We start from the raw sequence: 16745 nt of genomic DNA, 5'->3' as shown, positions 1-16745 counted from the left end.
GGTCTTAGCAATTACAATAAAGCAAGAAAAAGAATAAATATCATAAATATTAGAAATCTATTATTCATGGATCATCCCATTTCCTTTAACATTTTTGAATTTTTTTTCTTTTCCTAACTTCTTAAGATAGAAGAAGTTCACTTCTTAGTTCATTGATCTGCAAACTGTACCTCAGACGTATTGCAGATTCGGTTCCAGACCACTGCAATAAGGTAAATATTGCAATACAGTGAGTCACACAAGTGTTTTGGTTTCTCAATGCATATAAAACTTATGTTTATACTATGCTGTAGTCTGTGAAGTGTGCAATATGTCTTATTAGACTTATGTCTAATTATGTTTAAAAAATCAATGAATGTATCTTAATTACAAAAATATTTTATTACATCATCTGAGGATACAGGGTTGCTACAAACCTTCAATAAAAAAAAAAAAAACACACTATCTGCAAAGTGCAGTAATATCAACCAACTCAATGGACATGAATTTGAGTAACCTCCGAGAGAACTAGTGAAGGATAGGGAAGCCTAGGGTGCTGCAGTCCACAAGGGTTTCAAAGAGTTCAACATGACTTAGTGACTGAACAACAACATCCAGAACATTTTTATTTTGTTTAGTCACTATTTTTTTCCTACTGCAGTAAAAAAAAGAAAAAAATGCATACCATAAAATTTACCATCTTAACCATTTCTAAATGTATGGTCAGTTGTATTAAGTGTGTTCACATTTTTGTGCAACCAACCTGCAGTCTTTTCATCTTGCAAAATTAAAACTTCATAGTCTATTGAACAATACCCCATATCCCCCAGCCCCTAGCAACCACCATTCTTCTATTTTTCTGAATTTAACTAATCTATATACCTCATATGGTGGAATCATACAATATTTGTGTTTTTGTGATGGGCTTGTTTCACTTAGCATAATATCTTCAAGGTACATCTGTATATCTAGTTTCCCTGGAGATCATAATGTCTGTTCAGTTCAGTTGCTCAGTTGTGTCTGACTATTACTGACTTGCACAATCCTAATATTAATTAGTAGCTTTATCTTCTTTCTTGACAAAGCAAGAAAGCTTATGTCTTTCCAAACTTATGAGTCATTGATTTTGTATTATCCTTTATGTATATTTAAATACTAATAAGAAAAAAGCCTCTTGATGAAAGTAAGAGGAGAGTGAAAAGTTGGCTTAAAGCTCAACATTCAGCAAATGAAGATCATGGCATCTGGTCCCATCACTTCATGGGAAATAGATGGGGAAACAGTGGAAACAGTGTCAGACTTTATTTTTTTGGGCTCCAAAATCACTGCAGATGGTGACTGCAGCCATGAAATTAAAAGACGCTTGCTCCTTGGAAGAAAAGTTATGACCAACTTAGATAGCATATTGAAAAGCAGAATCATTACTTTGCCAACAAAGGTCTGTCTAGTCAAAGCTATGGTTTTTCCAGTGGTCATGTATGGATGTGAGAGTTGGACTGTGAAAAAAGCAGAGCGCCAAAGAATTGATGCTTTTAAACTGTGGTGTTGGAGAAGACTCTTGAGAGTACCTTCAACTGCAAAGAGATCCAACCAGTCCATTCTAAAGATCAGTCCTGGGTGTTCTTTGGAAGGACTGATGCTAAAGCTGAAACTCCAATACTTTGGCCACTTCATGCGAAGAGATGACTCATTGGAAAAGACTCTGATGCTGGGAAGGATTGGGGGCAGGAGGAGAAGGGGACAACTGAGGATGAGATGGCTGGATGGCATCCCCGACCTGATGGACATGAGTTTGAGTTAACTCTGGGAGTTGGTGATGGACAGGGAGGTCTGGCGTGCTGCGATTCATGGGGTTGCAAAGTTGGACATGACTGAGCGACTGAACTGAACTGAAGACATTATTTTTATACAACCAATATTCATTTAGATTTGGCCATAAATTTGTGGTTTTCATTGCTGTTCATGCCATCCTGCATCTCCAACTGGGTCATCCTTCTTCTCTATTCAGAATACCTTTAGAATTTTCCTCAGTGGATTCTGATAGTGATGATTTCTGTTTTATTTTGGGGGATTTTGTTTCTGTTTAAGCCATTTATTTTTTCTCTATTCCAGAAGGATATTTTCACTGCAGATGATGTGTGTAGAATTGTAGACTGGTAGCTATTTTTATTCAGCCCTTTCAAGATATCATTCCTCTGTCTTCTATTATTTCTGTTGAGAAACTTAGCTCATGTTATTCTTTCAAGATTGTAAGATTTTCAAGATTTTCAGTTCTATGTTAATTTCTCCAAGTATTCTTTATTTCCTTGAACACTTAAAGAATATTTAAGTCTGTCTGGGATAAGTCCAGTATTTGGGTCTCCTGTATGTCATTTCTGTTTCCATTGCTTCTTGTTCCACACTGTTATTGTTTCATTGCCTCATGTTTCTAATTATTTTTCTTTGTGTACTAAACACTCATAAATTTTAAAAATTTATGGTAAAAGTAATTTGTGAGGTTATCTTCTTCCAGAGAGGATTTGTTTGCGAACCTATATTACCTCAAACCTATCCTAGAGCAAAGGAGGATGACAAGGGCCCCCTTACACCCCAGAAGACCCTTTTCATCAATTGCAGTCTGCCTGGCCCCAGGATTTGTCAGTATTCAGCTTCTCAGCTACTCTATTCTCTCAACTTCATCCAAGCCCCTTGTATGAGTTATCAAGAGCAGTCAAATTCACAGACAAAAGTAGGATGGTGGATGTCAGGGGTTGGGGGAAGGGAGAATAGGGAGTCACTGTTCATTGGGTACAGAATTTCAGTTTTACAAGGTGAAAAAAAGTTGAGGTGGGGAGGGGAAGAGAGAAATATATCCGCAGCTCTGTATAAGACAAAAGGTACCAAAGGAATTAAGTGATAGCACATGGTACCACAGGATAAAGAAATGGTCAAATATGATCAACTAGGAAATTCAAGTCAGCTATTTTAGTGTTTTAGAGGTTTAAATATCAAATGTGGAAGTATTTTATAGCTGAATAGTTTTACAAAGGAGAAAAGAGGAAGAGAGAGAACTAAATATAAATGCGAGATGAAGTCAACCAAAAAAGTACACTACTTATGAATCTGCTCTTATCTTTGTAATCTGATATAGTCAAGACACTGACAGGCAAACAGTTTTCACATCTAGAGCAGTCAGTATTCGCAAACCTGTTAAAAAGAGTCTAGTATACCATTCTTAAGATAGTGATTCAAAAAAACTGTTTTAATCTCTAGGATGATTTTGATACATAGTTAAGTTTGGGAGATAAAATCATCTGACAAATAAGTACTCTTAAAATATAAAATACAATTACAATGCTTGGTCTCACCCTTCTCTAGTCTCTAAAGGCTCTTTGAGACAGAATTAGGAATAATATAAGATACACTAGTAATCTGTGAGAATCACAACTAAGCCTATATTCCCAACCTTGGGTTACCCCTAGAGCTGGCTTTCTGTCATCCAACGCTGAATTCAGTGATGAGTCAGGAAAAGGTAAAAAATTATGCGTATCTATCCCACTATAAATTCACATTGTAAATTTAATAGGGTCTCAAATATTTGCCATAGGTTCTACTCAAAGGTTCTTTTGTTTATCTCATGATTTTCAACATTTAGATGTCCAAAAAGCAGTACACAAAAACCAAGGGTAGGCCCACAGGAAATTTCTGGCAGAAACATTTTTTATCTAGTTAACTAGTAAGCCACATGAGTCAGTAGACTTAACTCAGTGCTAGTCAAACAATCTATAATAACTAATCATTGTTTCAAATTCTAATCCTTTGAGCCCCAATGCTTTTATAAAATACAATAAAAACTGGGCTGAAGGGCTAAGATGGAGTGAAACTGTTAGCCGTTTCAGTTGCATCCGACTCTTTGGGACCCCACAGAGTGGGGACTCTTGCCCCACAGATTTCTCCAGGCAAGAATACTGGAGTGGGTAGTCATTTCCTTCTCCAGGGGATCTTTCCAACCCAGGGATCAAACCCAGGTCTTCAGCACTGGAGGCAGACTCTTTCCCAGCTGAGCCACCAGGGAGGCCCAAGAGGTGGTGAACAGGCTGGCAAATCCTCTCCTTAAAACACAGGAATGAAATTGAATAAAACTGCCAAGGACAACCATTTCAGGGCTATGGAAATCAACCAAAGGCACACAACAAATTATTGAGAACCTGCTAGAGCCTTATGTTAGAAAAGTGGAGTCGGTACCCTTCTTGCCTAGGACTGCTCCCATTCTATTTCCACCTGCTGGGGAACAATAGCTTCTATTAGGGCAGGAAAGGCCATGAAAATCAACAGCTTTATTCCCAAAGAAAGCGGCCTTGATCTGGAGAGGAGGGCAAAAACCTCTGTCAGCTACAGTACACAACTCAGTAGGAAATGAAAAACTTGCTGCTTTCTGAATTTGGAGTCTTAGTTGACTGAGTGGTAAACAAACAGGAAATTTATCAGAGAAATCCTATACATGAAAGAGCCATAGTAAAACTAGAGAGAGAATTCTCTGGCAGTCCAGTGGTTAGAACTCCATGCTTTCACTGGTTGGGGAACTGAGATCCTACAAGCAGTGTGGTGCAGCCAGAAAAAAAAGAAAAGTTAAATAAACTCTCCACATTAAATGAGAAACTATGCATGTGCACTGGGGAGACCCAAGAGGCCAGTGGAAAGTAAAAGTCAATGTAAAACTGAGAACTGTCTGAACTCAATATGCTCCATACAAGTCAATCAGCAGAGGATAAAAGTCTATAGGTTTGAGATGTCTTGAGCACGACCTCGGTCCAAACCACTGGCTGACCACTAAACACTGAAGACCACTAAAGAAAAGTTAAAAAATAAAAATTACAATTAAAAAATGTGCTGATTACTGAGTGTACACATGGAGGAAGTAGATTCTTCATCACACTCAGACTAATTTTTAAAAATACCCTCAGAAAATTAATAAAAACCCAGAGTTAATACAATATATGATCCAAACTATCTACTTTTTTAAAAAAAGTTTTAAAAGAAGAAAGATTCACTCACATACAGGAAAAAACCAAACACCAGTCAATAGAAACTTATTCTGAGAAGGCTCAGCTAGTAGACTTAAAGACTTTAAAACAGTTAATATAACCATATTCAAAGAATTAAAGGAAAATATGTCACACTGACTCAGCAAACAGAGAATCTCAGTAGAGAAACAAACGACAAAAAGGAGCTAAAAAGAAAGTCTAACTGAAAATACAATACCCAAATGAAAAGTTTACTACATAGACCTAACAGCAGATCTGAGATGGCAGAAGAATCAGCGAACTTTAAAAGAAATCAACAGGGCTTCCCTGGTGGCTCAATGGTAAAGAATCCACCTGCCAAGGCAGGAGACACAGGTTCAATCCCTGGTCCAGGAAGATCCCACATGCTGCAGGACAACTACGCCCATGAACCACAACTACTGAGCCACAACTACTGAATCCCAAAAGTTCTAAAGCCTGCCCTTCAGAGTAAGAGAAACCATTCCAATGAGAAGCTCATGCACCACAACTGGAGAGTAGCACCCTCTCACTGCAACTAGAGAAAAGCCCAAGAGCAACAAAGACCCAGCAGAAACAAACAAACAAACAAGAAATCAATAGAAAGTAAGCAATCTGAAAAGCAGGTGGGGGAAAAAAGCAAGAAAAATGAACACAGTCTCAGTTACCTCTGGGACAACACTAAACTTACCAAAATACATATACTAGGATTTCTAGCAGGAGAGGCAAGAGTGAAAGCAGCAGGAAAAAAAAAAAAAAAAAATCGATGAAATGATGGCCAACATTTGATGAAATTCCCAAGAGGGCCATACCAAGCTGTATAACAGTCAAACTGTTAGAAGACAAGGAGAAAATCTTACCAGTAACAGAAGAAAAATGCCTCATCACAAACAAAGAATATTATAACATATTCACTGGAATGGCATATTCCAAGGGCTAAAGAAAAAAAAAAGTCAAAAGAAGAATTCTATATCCAGTAAAACTATTCTTCAAAAATAAAGGTTAAAATACAAACATTTTAAAAAGGCTAAAAGAATCCACTCCCATCAGGTACGCCCTTCAAGAAAAACTAAAGGAAGCCCTTCAGGCTGAAAGGAAATGAAGCCAGACAGGAATTCAAATCCAGAGGAAAGAATTAAGGGTACTCAAAATGGTAAAATATTTGGGTAAATATTAGAGATTAGGTATATATATTTTTTCTCTTCTCCAATTTCTCCAAAAAGCATAAGATTGTTAAAGCAATAAATAACATGATATTGTTATAATTAAATATATAGTTATATCATATATAGATATAACGTATGTGAAAACAATAGTACAAAACAGGAAGAGGGGAAATGAGGCTATACTGGAACAAAGTTACTATATTTTACCAGAATTAAGTGAATATTAGCCTGAAGTAGCTTGTGATAAGTAAAAGGTGCATATAAAAACCTAGAGCAATCATTAATAAAATAACTTTTTTAAATGGCTTTAAAAATCAGAAGAATTAAAACACACTAAAAAGTATGTTTAACACAAAAGAAGGCAATAAAGGAGTAATAAAGGAATAAAAATGAGACATACAGAAAACAACAAATGGCAGGCATGAACCATACTGATAATTATTTTAAATGTAAAGGACTAAATAATCAAAAGGTAGAGTTGTTAGAGGGGTTTCCAAGGTGGCACTAGTGGTAAAGAACCCACCTGCCAATGCAGGAGATGTAAGAAACAGAGGGTTGATCCCTGGGTTGGGAAGATCCCCTAGAGGAGGGCATGGCAACCCACTCCAGTATTCTTGCCTGGAAAATTCCCATGGACAGAGGAGCCTGGCGGGCTACAGTCCATGGGGTCACAAAGAGCTGGACGCTACTGAAGCGATTTAGCATGCACATACGCAGAGTTGTTAGACTGGATAGAAAGCAAGATCTACCAATATAGTGTCTACAAGAGATATCCCTGAGATTCCAAGACATAAATAGATTGAAAATAAAGGATGAAAAAAATATTTCCTCCAAATGGTAACTATAAGAGAGCTGGAATAGCTATATTACCAGCATAAAAACTAAAACTTTAAAGACAAAAATATTACTAGAGATAAAAAAACTATAATGATAAGAAAATCAATTTATCAGCAGTATATAACCAATTATAAATCCATATACATTTAATAAGAGTCCTAAAATATGTGAATTAAAAACTAGAACAGAATAGAAAGGAACAATACCAATTCAACAATTACAGCTGAAGATTTTAATATTCTTCTCTTAGTAAATGACAGAACTAAACAGAAAATGAGTAAGGATATAGATGACTTGAACATCATGATCACCCAACTTGATCTAACTGACATATATAGAATACTCCACCTAACAGATCAATACATATTCTCTTTAAGCACACATGGCATATTCTGCAGAACAAATCGTACACTAGACAAACACATCACAAGAACAGAAAACTGCAGACCTCTCTCAGGAATACTGGTGTAGATATTTATTACAAAGTATTAGAAAACAGAGAACAGTAACATAGCCAACTATGACCAAGTAGGATTTATACCAGGAATGCAGAATTGGTTTAACAGGCAATGGCACCCCACTCTAGTACTCTTGCCTGGAAAATCCCATGGACGGAGGAGCCTGGTGGGCTGCAGTCCATGGGGTCGCTACAAGTCGGATGTGACTGAGCAACTTCACTTTCACTTTTCACTTACATGCATTGGAGAAGGAAATGGCAACCCACTCCAGTGTTCTTGCCTGGAGAATCCCAGGGACGGGGGAACTGGGTGGGCTGCCGTCTCTGGGGTCGCACAAAGTCAGACACAACTAAAGCGACTTAGCAGCAGCAGCAGCATGAAAGTTAATATAATGCTCTATATAAATAAAGGACAAAAGCACATGATCATAACAATAGATCAGAGTTTCTCAACTTCAGCAGTATTGACACTTTAAGCCAACAAATCTTTGTTGTGAAGGGCTGTCCTGTGTACTGTAGGATGTTTACAGCATTCTGGGCCCACACCCACTAGATGCCGGTAGCACCATGGCCCCAAGTTGTGACCAATAAAACATGTCTCCAGACATTGCCAAATATCCCCTAGGGGCAAAATCACCCCCGTTTAAGAACCACTGGAATAGATGCATAAAAAAACATATGACAAAATCAGAAACACATTCAGTAAAAACTCAGCAAGTTAAGGAAAAAAGAGGACCTTATTCAAACTGATAGAGGGCTTCCAGGAAAAACCTACAGCTAACATCATGAACTGAAAGTGAAAGTTGCTCAGTCGTGTCTGACTCTTTGTGACCCTATGGATTCTACAGTCCATGGAATTCTCCAGGCCAGAATACTGGACTGGGTAGCCTTTCCCTTCTCCAGGGGATCTTCCCAACCCAGGGATCAAACCCAGGTCTCCCACATTGCAGGTGGATTCTTTGCCAGCTGAGCCACAAGGGAACCTCAAGAATACTAGAGTGGGTAGCCCTTCTCCAGCAGATCTTCCCAACCCAGGAACTGAACCGAGGTCTCCTGCATTGCAGGTGGATTCTTTACCAACTGAACATCATATTCAACGGTAAAAGATGAAATGCTTCTCTCAAAGGGTGAGAACGAGGCAAAGCTGTCTGCTCTCATACTTCTTTGCAATAATGAACTGGAAGTTCAAACCCATGCACAAAGCAAGAAAAAAGAAATTATAGTCATCTAGAATGGAGGAGAAGAAGAAAACCAACTTTAGTCATAGAAGACATGACATTGTAAATTGAAAATCTAAGTTAGCTACCAAAAACTACTTGAAATAACAAGTGAGTTTAACAACAAAAATCAAATGTCCCATTCACAGCAGCATTAAAAAGAATAAATTACTCAGGAATAAACTCAACAAAGAAATTGCAAGGTCCGTGCACTTAAATCTGTACAACATTGCTGAGAGAAAGTAAGATCTAAATAAATGTAGAGATATGCTACAGTCATTAACTGAAAGACTCAATATTGCAAAGACAACCAATTCACCACAAATCTACTGATTCAATGCAGTCACTATCAGATTCCAAGCAGATATTTTTGCATGAATTGATAAGCTGAGTCTAAATTTCTATGGAAACATAAAAGAACCAAGATAGCCAATAAAGCTTTGGTGTGGGAAAGGATTGGAGGACTCACTCTGTCATTGTTCAGTCACCAAGTTGTGTCCAACTTGTGACCCCATCGACTGTAGCCCACCAGGCTCCTCTGTCCATGGGATTTCCCAGGTAAAAATACTGGAGTGGGTTGCCATTTCCTTTTCCAGGGGATATACCCAACCCATAGATCAAACCTGCGTCTCCTGCGTTGGCAGGCGGGTTCTCTATTGCTGAGCCACCAGGGAAGATCAGATTCACTCTACATCTCATTATTCTACACTTTAAGAAAAGATAAAGTGGGTTTTATCAAAGTTAAAAACTTTCACTTTTAAAAAGACACCATTGGGAGTTCCTGGTGGTCCACTGATTAGGACTCTTAAGGGACTAGGTTCAATCCCTGATCAGAAAATTAAGACCCCACAAGCTGCACAGCAGGGGAAAAAGAAAAAGAAACCATTAAGAAAACGAAAAGATAAGCCAGACTGGGAAAATATATTTGCAAATCATATACTTGATAATGCTCAGAATAAAAAATGTTTACAACTCAGTAAGAAGACCTACAATCTCTTATAATAACTATAAATAAGGTATAACCCCAAAGAAAGGTAATGCCAAAGAATGCTCAAACTACTGCATAATTACACTCATTTCATACACTAGCAAAGTAATGCTCAAAATTCTTCAAGCCAGGCTTCAACAATACGCGAACCGTGAACTTCCAGATGTTCAAGCTGGTTTTAGAAAAGGCAGAGGAACCAGAGATCAAATTGCCAACATCCGCTGGATCATCGAAAAAGCAAGAGAGTTCCAGAAAAACATCTACTTCTGCTTTATTGACTATGCTGAAGCCTTTGCCTGTGTGGATCACAATAAACTGTGGAAAATTCTGAAAGAGATAGGAATACTAGACCACCTGACCTGCACCTTGAGAAACCTGTATGCAGGTCAGGAAGCAACAGTTAGAACTGGACATGGAACAACAGACTGGTTCCAAATAGGAAAAGGAGTACATCAAGGCTGTATATTGTCACCCTGATTATTTAACTTACATGCAGAGTATATCATGAGAAACGCTGGGCTGGAAGAAGCACAAGCTGGAATCAAGACTGCCAGGAGAAATATAAATAACCTCAGATATGCAGATGGCACCATCCTTATGGCAGAAAGCAAAGAAGAACTAAAGAGCCTCTTGATGAAAGCAAAAGAGGAGGGTGAAAAAGTTGGCTTAAAGCTCAACATTCAGAAAATTAAGATCATGGCATCTGGTCCCATCACTTCATGGCAAATAGATGGGGAAACAGTGGCTGACTTTATTTTTGGGGGCTCCAAAATCACTGCAGATGGTGACGGCAGCCATGAAATTAAAAAATGCTTAAAATAGCCTGATACTGGGAAAGACTGAAGGCGGGAGGAGAAGGGGACAACAGAGGATGAGATGGTTGGATGGCATCACCGACTCAATGGACATGAGTTTGGGTAAACTCTGGCTGTTGGTGATTGACAGGGAGGCCTGGCGTGCTGCGGTCCATGGGGCTGCAAAGAGTCAGACACGACTGAGCAACTGAACTGAACTGAACCCTTAAAAATCATGAATCACTATGTTGTACACCTGAAATTTATATAATATTGTAAATCAACTATACCTCAATTTTAAAAATTTGCAGGGTGTGGGGGAAAAGACCTATAACCCAATTTGTAAAAATGAATAAAGAATTTAAATAGACATTTCACCCAAGAAGATACAAATGGCTAATAATCACATGAAGAAACAGTGAACATCATTGACTATTAAGGAAGTACAATCAAAACCACATTAAGGAAGTACAAATCAAAACCAGAATGAAATATTCTTACACACCTAGGTTAAAAATAGCTATATTTATAAAAATAGCTATAATGAAAATGATACCATATCAAGTGTCAGCAAGGACAAGAAGCATTCAAAACCAACACTTTATTGCTGGTGGGATTATAAAATGGTCAGCCACTTTGGAAAACAGTTTGGCATGGTAATTTCTTTGAAAGTTAAACAATTCTGCTGCTAGGTATGTCCCCAAGAGAAACAAAAACATATGTCTACACAAAGACTTGTAGGCAAATGTTCATAATTTATAATTATTCATAATAGCCACAACTGGAACTAATCCAAATGAATAAGTACCTGGTAAATGGAAGACAAAATGTGATATAATCTGTGATATTGTAATATAATGAGAAATAAATATTTTGGTCTTCATCCCTAACTGCAGCTAATGCTCCTAAAACCTTCATCACTCCCTAAGCAATGAAGATGCTAGGAGCATCTCATTGTTCTAATATTTGGTATTCGACTCCAGTTCCTAATAGAGATTGTAAATGCCTTGAAATTTCCTAGTTGATAGGAACACCTTTAGTTCTAACAAACAATTTGGTGGGCTCCTGGAGAGCTTCAGGAAGGGGGCTTTATCACCAAAAAGATCAACCCATGATTGGAGGCTTGGAATGTTCAGCCTCACTCCCATCTGTTGGGTAAGGGAAAGGAGAGGAATTAGAGGTAAGGGTTAATACTTGATCATATTTATGTGATAAAACCTTGAAAAAAAATTCTGTGAAGTATGGGGTTCAGAGAGCTTTCAGGTTAGTGAATGCATCAGTGTGCTGGAAGAGTAGTACACCTCAACTTCATGGAGATGGAAGTTCCTGCACTGAGGACCCTTCCAGATCTTACCCTATATATCCCTTCATCTGGCTGTTCATCTGTATTCTTTATAACATCCTCTACTATGTATATATGGAGAAGGCAATGGCACCCCACTCCAGTACTCTAGCCTGGAAAATCCCATGGATGGAGGAGCCTGGTGGGCTACTGTCCATGGGGTCACGAAGAGTCAGACACAACTGAGCGACTTCACTTTCACTTTTCACTTTCATGCACTGGAGAAGGAAATGGCAACCCACTCCAGTGTTCTTGCCTGGAGAATCCCAGGGACGAGGGAGCCTCACGGGCTGCCGTCTACGGGGTCACACAGAGTCGGACACAACTGAAGCGATTTAGCAACTATGTATATAAACCAGTAAAAGTAGGTAAGTGGTTTCCCTTACTTCTGTACTTCTGTGAGCATTATAGCAAATTACTGAACCTGAGAAGGAGAGTTGTAGAAACCACCCATTTGTAGTCAAGATGGACTGAGGGTGGATAACTTGGGAACCTGATCCTCATGGACTGGTGTCTGAAGCAGGAGCAGTCTGGGGGACTGAGCCCTTAACCTGTGGGATCTAACATGAACTCCAAGAAGATAGTATCAGAATAGAATTGGATTGTAGGGACACTTGGCTGGTATCAGAGAATTGGTCAATATGGGAGAAACATCCACAATTCTGGTCACACAAGTATCATGAGTAGCAAAGTGTAAAAGAAACACTCTTCGACTTTTTATAACCTTAACGCTACTCAGCAGTAAAAGGCGGCAAGCTACGGATACATTCAAAAACAATAATGAACCTCAAAAACAGCATTAAGAAGCCAGACACAAAACCATACTGGATTACTCTGTTTATTAGAAATCTCTAGAAAAGGCAAAACTGAAGACAGAGAAAGTAGGCATGTTTGCCTGGGAAAGCAGGAACTGACTGTAGACAGGTAACTAAGTATACCTTTAGGGCTGAGGAAGGTGTTTTAAAACAGGATTGTGGTGATGGCTGCACAACTGTATACATTTACTAAAAACAGGGAATTCCCTAGCAATGCAGTGGTTAGGACTCTGCACTTTCACTGCCGAGGACCTGGGTTCAATCAATCCCTGGTCAGGGAACTAAGATCCCGCAAGCTGCACAGCATGGCCAAAATTTAAAAAAAAAAAAAATTTTTTTTACTAAAAGTAATAAAACTGTACATTTATAACAGATGAGTTTTATAGTATTTAAATTATACCTCAATAAAACTGCCTTGAAAGTGTCTGGATGTTACAGCACTGTCAAACCACTATAGAAGAGTTTCTAAACACTCTCCATTTTAAAGTATTTCTTTAGTTCACAGACCACAGTTTGAGAAGCACTGATCTTATTTACTTCTGCTAGGTGTTGGGCTAAAAGGCTTAGAGCAATCAATAGTTGTAATTAAAATTCACCTTAACTTAAGCCATACAAGTTTAACTCCACTAAATATTTCATTAAGAAATTCACAAGTGTTACGGATACAGGAAAATATAGAAATGTGGTCTACTGTGGAATAAAAACATAACTCATTATAAAATGACACTTAATAAATGAGTTGTCTCTAGAGAACAAAAACTACCATAGTATCTATCTTTTTAATGTATTATAACTAAATTGATAAAGTCAGTATAACTATTAGACTACTAAAATTAAAAGACGCTTGCTCCTGGGAAGAAAAGTTATGACCAGCCTAGACAGCACATTAAAAAGCAGAGACATTACTTTGCCAACAAAGGTCTATCTAGTCAAAGCTATGGCTTTTCCAATAGTCATGTACAGATGTGAGAGTTGGACTATAAACAAAGTTGAGCACCGAAGAATTGATAGTTTTGAACTGTGGTGTGAAGACTCTTGAGAATCCCTTGCACTGCAAGGAGATCCAACCAGTCCATCCTAAAGGAAATCAGTCCTGAATATTCATTGGAAGGACTGATGCTGAGGCTGAAACTCCAATACCTTGGCCACCTGATGCAAAGAACCAACTCATTTGAAAAGACCCTGATGCTGGGAAAGATTGAAAGCTGGAGGGGAAGGGGATGACAGAGGATGAGATGGTTGGATGGCATCACTGACTCAATGGACACGAGTTTGAGTAAGCTCAGTGAGCTGGTGATGGACAGGGAGGCCTGGTGTGCTGCAGTGCATGGGGTCACAAAGAGTAGGATACAACTGAGTGACTGAGCTGAACTGAACTGAAAACCCAAAACAATATAATTTTAAATATATAAATGAATTAAATGAGATAGAATTTTATAAGTATTTTGTATTTTTTTGGCTCAAATATCTGAACATGTGTGTGTATATATATATATATATATATATATATATAGTTTTATATATATATATATAAAACCAATATATATATAGGTTATATATAAGTATATATTTGTTTCAGAGAAAGTTCTAATGACATAAAAGCTTCTTTTGTTTCAATTAAGTGTATATACAGGCTATGTTTAGTCGAAATTTGTTAGCATTTAATGCCTATGATGTGATCTAAATCTACATTTACTGTATAGTAACTGGACACCAATTATAGAAAGCAATGATACTTTTTTATAGCTGTGGAACAACACAGAGATGAAATAAAGACTCTAGTTTTTAAAAGGCCAAAGCAATCCGCTAAAGTTTACTTTTTTGGGAAAAATTAAATGCTAAACTTTTTAGATGAAATTTTTAAAACTTTTCAGTTGATAAATCTCACTCCCTTGAAGAGTTCAGCTTCTTTAGTAATCTAACCATTCTTTAGAGCTCCGATATTCTTTACACAGGTTTGCTATACAATGAAACTATAGCTTTCAAAACCACAAGCAGCTCTGGTATATTGTTTTCTTATAGTGAGGTTTTTGATTTGCCAAGTCAAAACTAAGAAGTTTAAAAGAACTTCCTTCAATTTAAATGTCCATCAACAAACGAACTCATAAAGAAGCTGTGATACACACACACACACCCCCACCGCCACTGTACTACCACTCAGACATAGAAAAAAGAAAGAAATTTGCAGCAGCAAGGATAGATTTGGACCTAGAGATTATCCTATTAAGTGAACAGAGGAAAACAAATATCATATGATACCACTTATATGTGGAATCTAAAAAAAATGATACAAATGAACTTATTTATAAGACAGAAACAGACTCACATACCTAGTAAACAAAACTTACGGTTACCAAAGGGGACAATGGTGGGGAGGGATAAATTAGGAGTTTGGGATTAACATATACCCACTAGTATATCTAAAATAGGTAAACAACAGGGAACGATATTCAATATCTTATAATAACTTATAATGGAAAAGAACAGTGCATATGTGTATACATACACATCTGAATCACTTTGCTGAACCTGACACTAATGTGACATTGTACACTAACTATGCTTCAATTAAAAAAAAATTAAGCATTCCCTTCATATTTAGCATGTGAGACCTGGATCTATAGCTTTGTTTTGAATTAAGGAACATCAACTTTAAATTGAAAATTAAACTAAATGAGGGGGAAAAAAATCTAGGATAGCTATGGTCATTCTTTTAACAAATATATTCCAGTATGTGTGACAGTTTTAAGTGCTATTTGTCCCTTTACATTTTCACAGGTCTTCTTGGAAAGCTGAAAAAGTGTAGTCTCTGTTGTCCTTTCCTTTATATAACTATTTTTGATATTTCTTGACTCTCTGCAATTTATACTTTACACAAAAAGCTAGAGTCACAATCCCAGAAGGAAAGCTAAAGAAGAATCAGTGACTAGAAGCAGTTACTCGTTTCATTTCCTATCTCCAAAGAAACATCAACTCACATGATATAGAATATCCTGCAGTAAGTTATATCCTACGTCTATAACATATGTTCACCCTCCAAAAAGTACACTTTCAAGATGTGTTTGGATTTCCTGAAATTATATTATAATTTAATAAGTTTATAAGAGTAGAAAAGCAATTGTTATATGAATTCCCAAACTAGTAACACAAAAAGCTATAATCTAATATTCAGCTCATTAAAGGGACAACAGATAATGTTGCAAATGTTCCATACTCTTCTAAAATTAACTGTGGTCATGACTAAAAGATAAGTTATAACCATCAGTAGTACTGCACTAGGTGAGCAAAAGTATAACACCACTCAAAACACATTAAGAGAACGTTTTTTAAAACTATGTACAGATAGAAATGGTGATCATGACTCTACAACTATGCTTTTAACAATTCATGCCCACGTGGAATCTTACCCTTCTGGTTTTGTTTCCTAGACATTTCAGGTTTCTTCAGTCTCAAAAAATGCAGAAGAAAAGTATTATTTTGCCTTGTCTTGGTTCTGACTGTAGTTGTCTTTGATTTAAAAGGAGATGACCGAAGGTGATAAATATAAAATCCTGGTTATTTGAAATCCTGTTCACTAGCCGTCGATCTCCTTTTCTTCTCTCATATCAAATTCATGTCAAGAAATATCATTGCAGACATTCATGTCTCTTTTTCCAGGGAGATTCTAGGGGGAAAACAAACATACACATGTATTCACTATGACAGTAACAGCTGTACAAAATTTTTAACAGATTTCCACATGCTTTATTTTATATTTTTTCTAAATGAAACTAGTTATTAAAAGAAAACTACTCGAGGATTTCCCTGTTGGTACAGTGGGTAACAGTTTGCCTGCCAATGCAGGTACATGGGTTCAATCTCTGGTCCAGGAAGATTCCATGTGCTGCAGAGCAACTAAAGCCCACGAGCTACAACTACTGAGCCTGTGTGCCTAGAGCCTGTGCTCCGCAACAAGAGAAGCTACAATAAGAAGCCCATGCACCTCAACAAAGACAACCCCCACTCTCCACAACTAGAGAAAGCTTGCATGTAGCAAGAAGACCCAGTGCAATCAAATATAAACAAATTATTTAAAAAAAAGAGAGAGAGAGAAAACAGGGTATTCACTTGTTTAAAAAAAAAAAAAACT

General features: G+C 37.4%; 1 protein-coding gene across 1 annotated transcript in view; it reads right to left on the bottom strand.

The window, feature by feature from the left end:
• SPATS2 (spermatogenesis associated serine rich 2) overlaps positions 1 to 16745 on the bottom strand; it is a 152282-nt gene that overhangs the window by 58473 nt on the left and 77064 nt on the right. Inside the window, exon 2 of the mRNA XM_027542765.1 lies at positions 16024 to 16280. Coding sequence (XP_027398566.1) covers positions 16024 to 16048 — 25 coding nt within the window. The 5' untranslated portion in view covers positions 16049 to 16280. The remainder of the gene's footprint in view (positions 1 to 16023; positions 16281 to 16745) is intronic.

The sequence above is a fragment of the Bos indicus x Bos taurus genome, chromosome 5 (genome assembly GCF_003369695.1).
Source record: "Bos indicus x Bos taurus breed Angus x Brahman F1 hybrid chromosome 5, Bos_hybrid_MaternalHap_v2.0, whole genome shotgun sequence".
In the NCBI taxonomy this organism is placed as follows: domain Eukaryota; kingdom Metazoa; phylum Chordata; class Mammalia; order Artiodactyla; family Bovidae; genus Bos; species Bos indicus x Bos taurus.
Note: the sequence above shows the minus strand (reverse complement) of the source record. Positions and strands in the feature narration are given on the sequence as shown.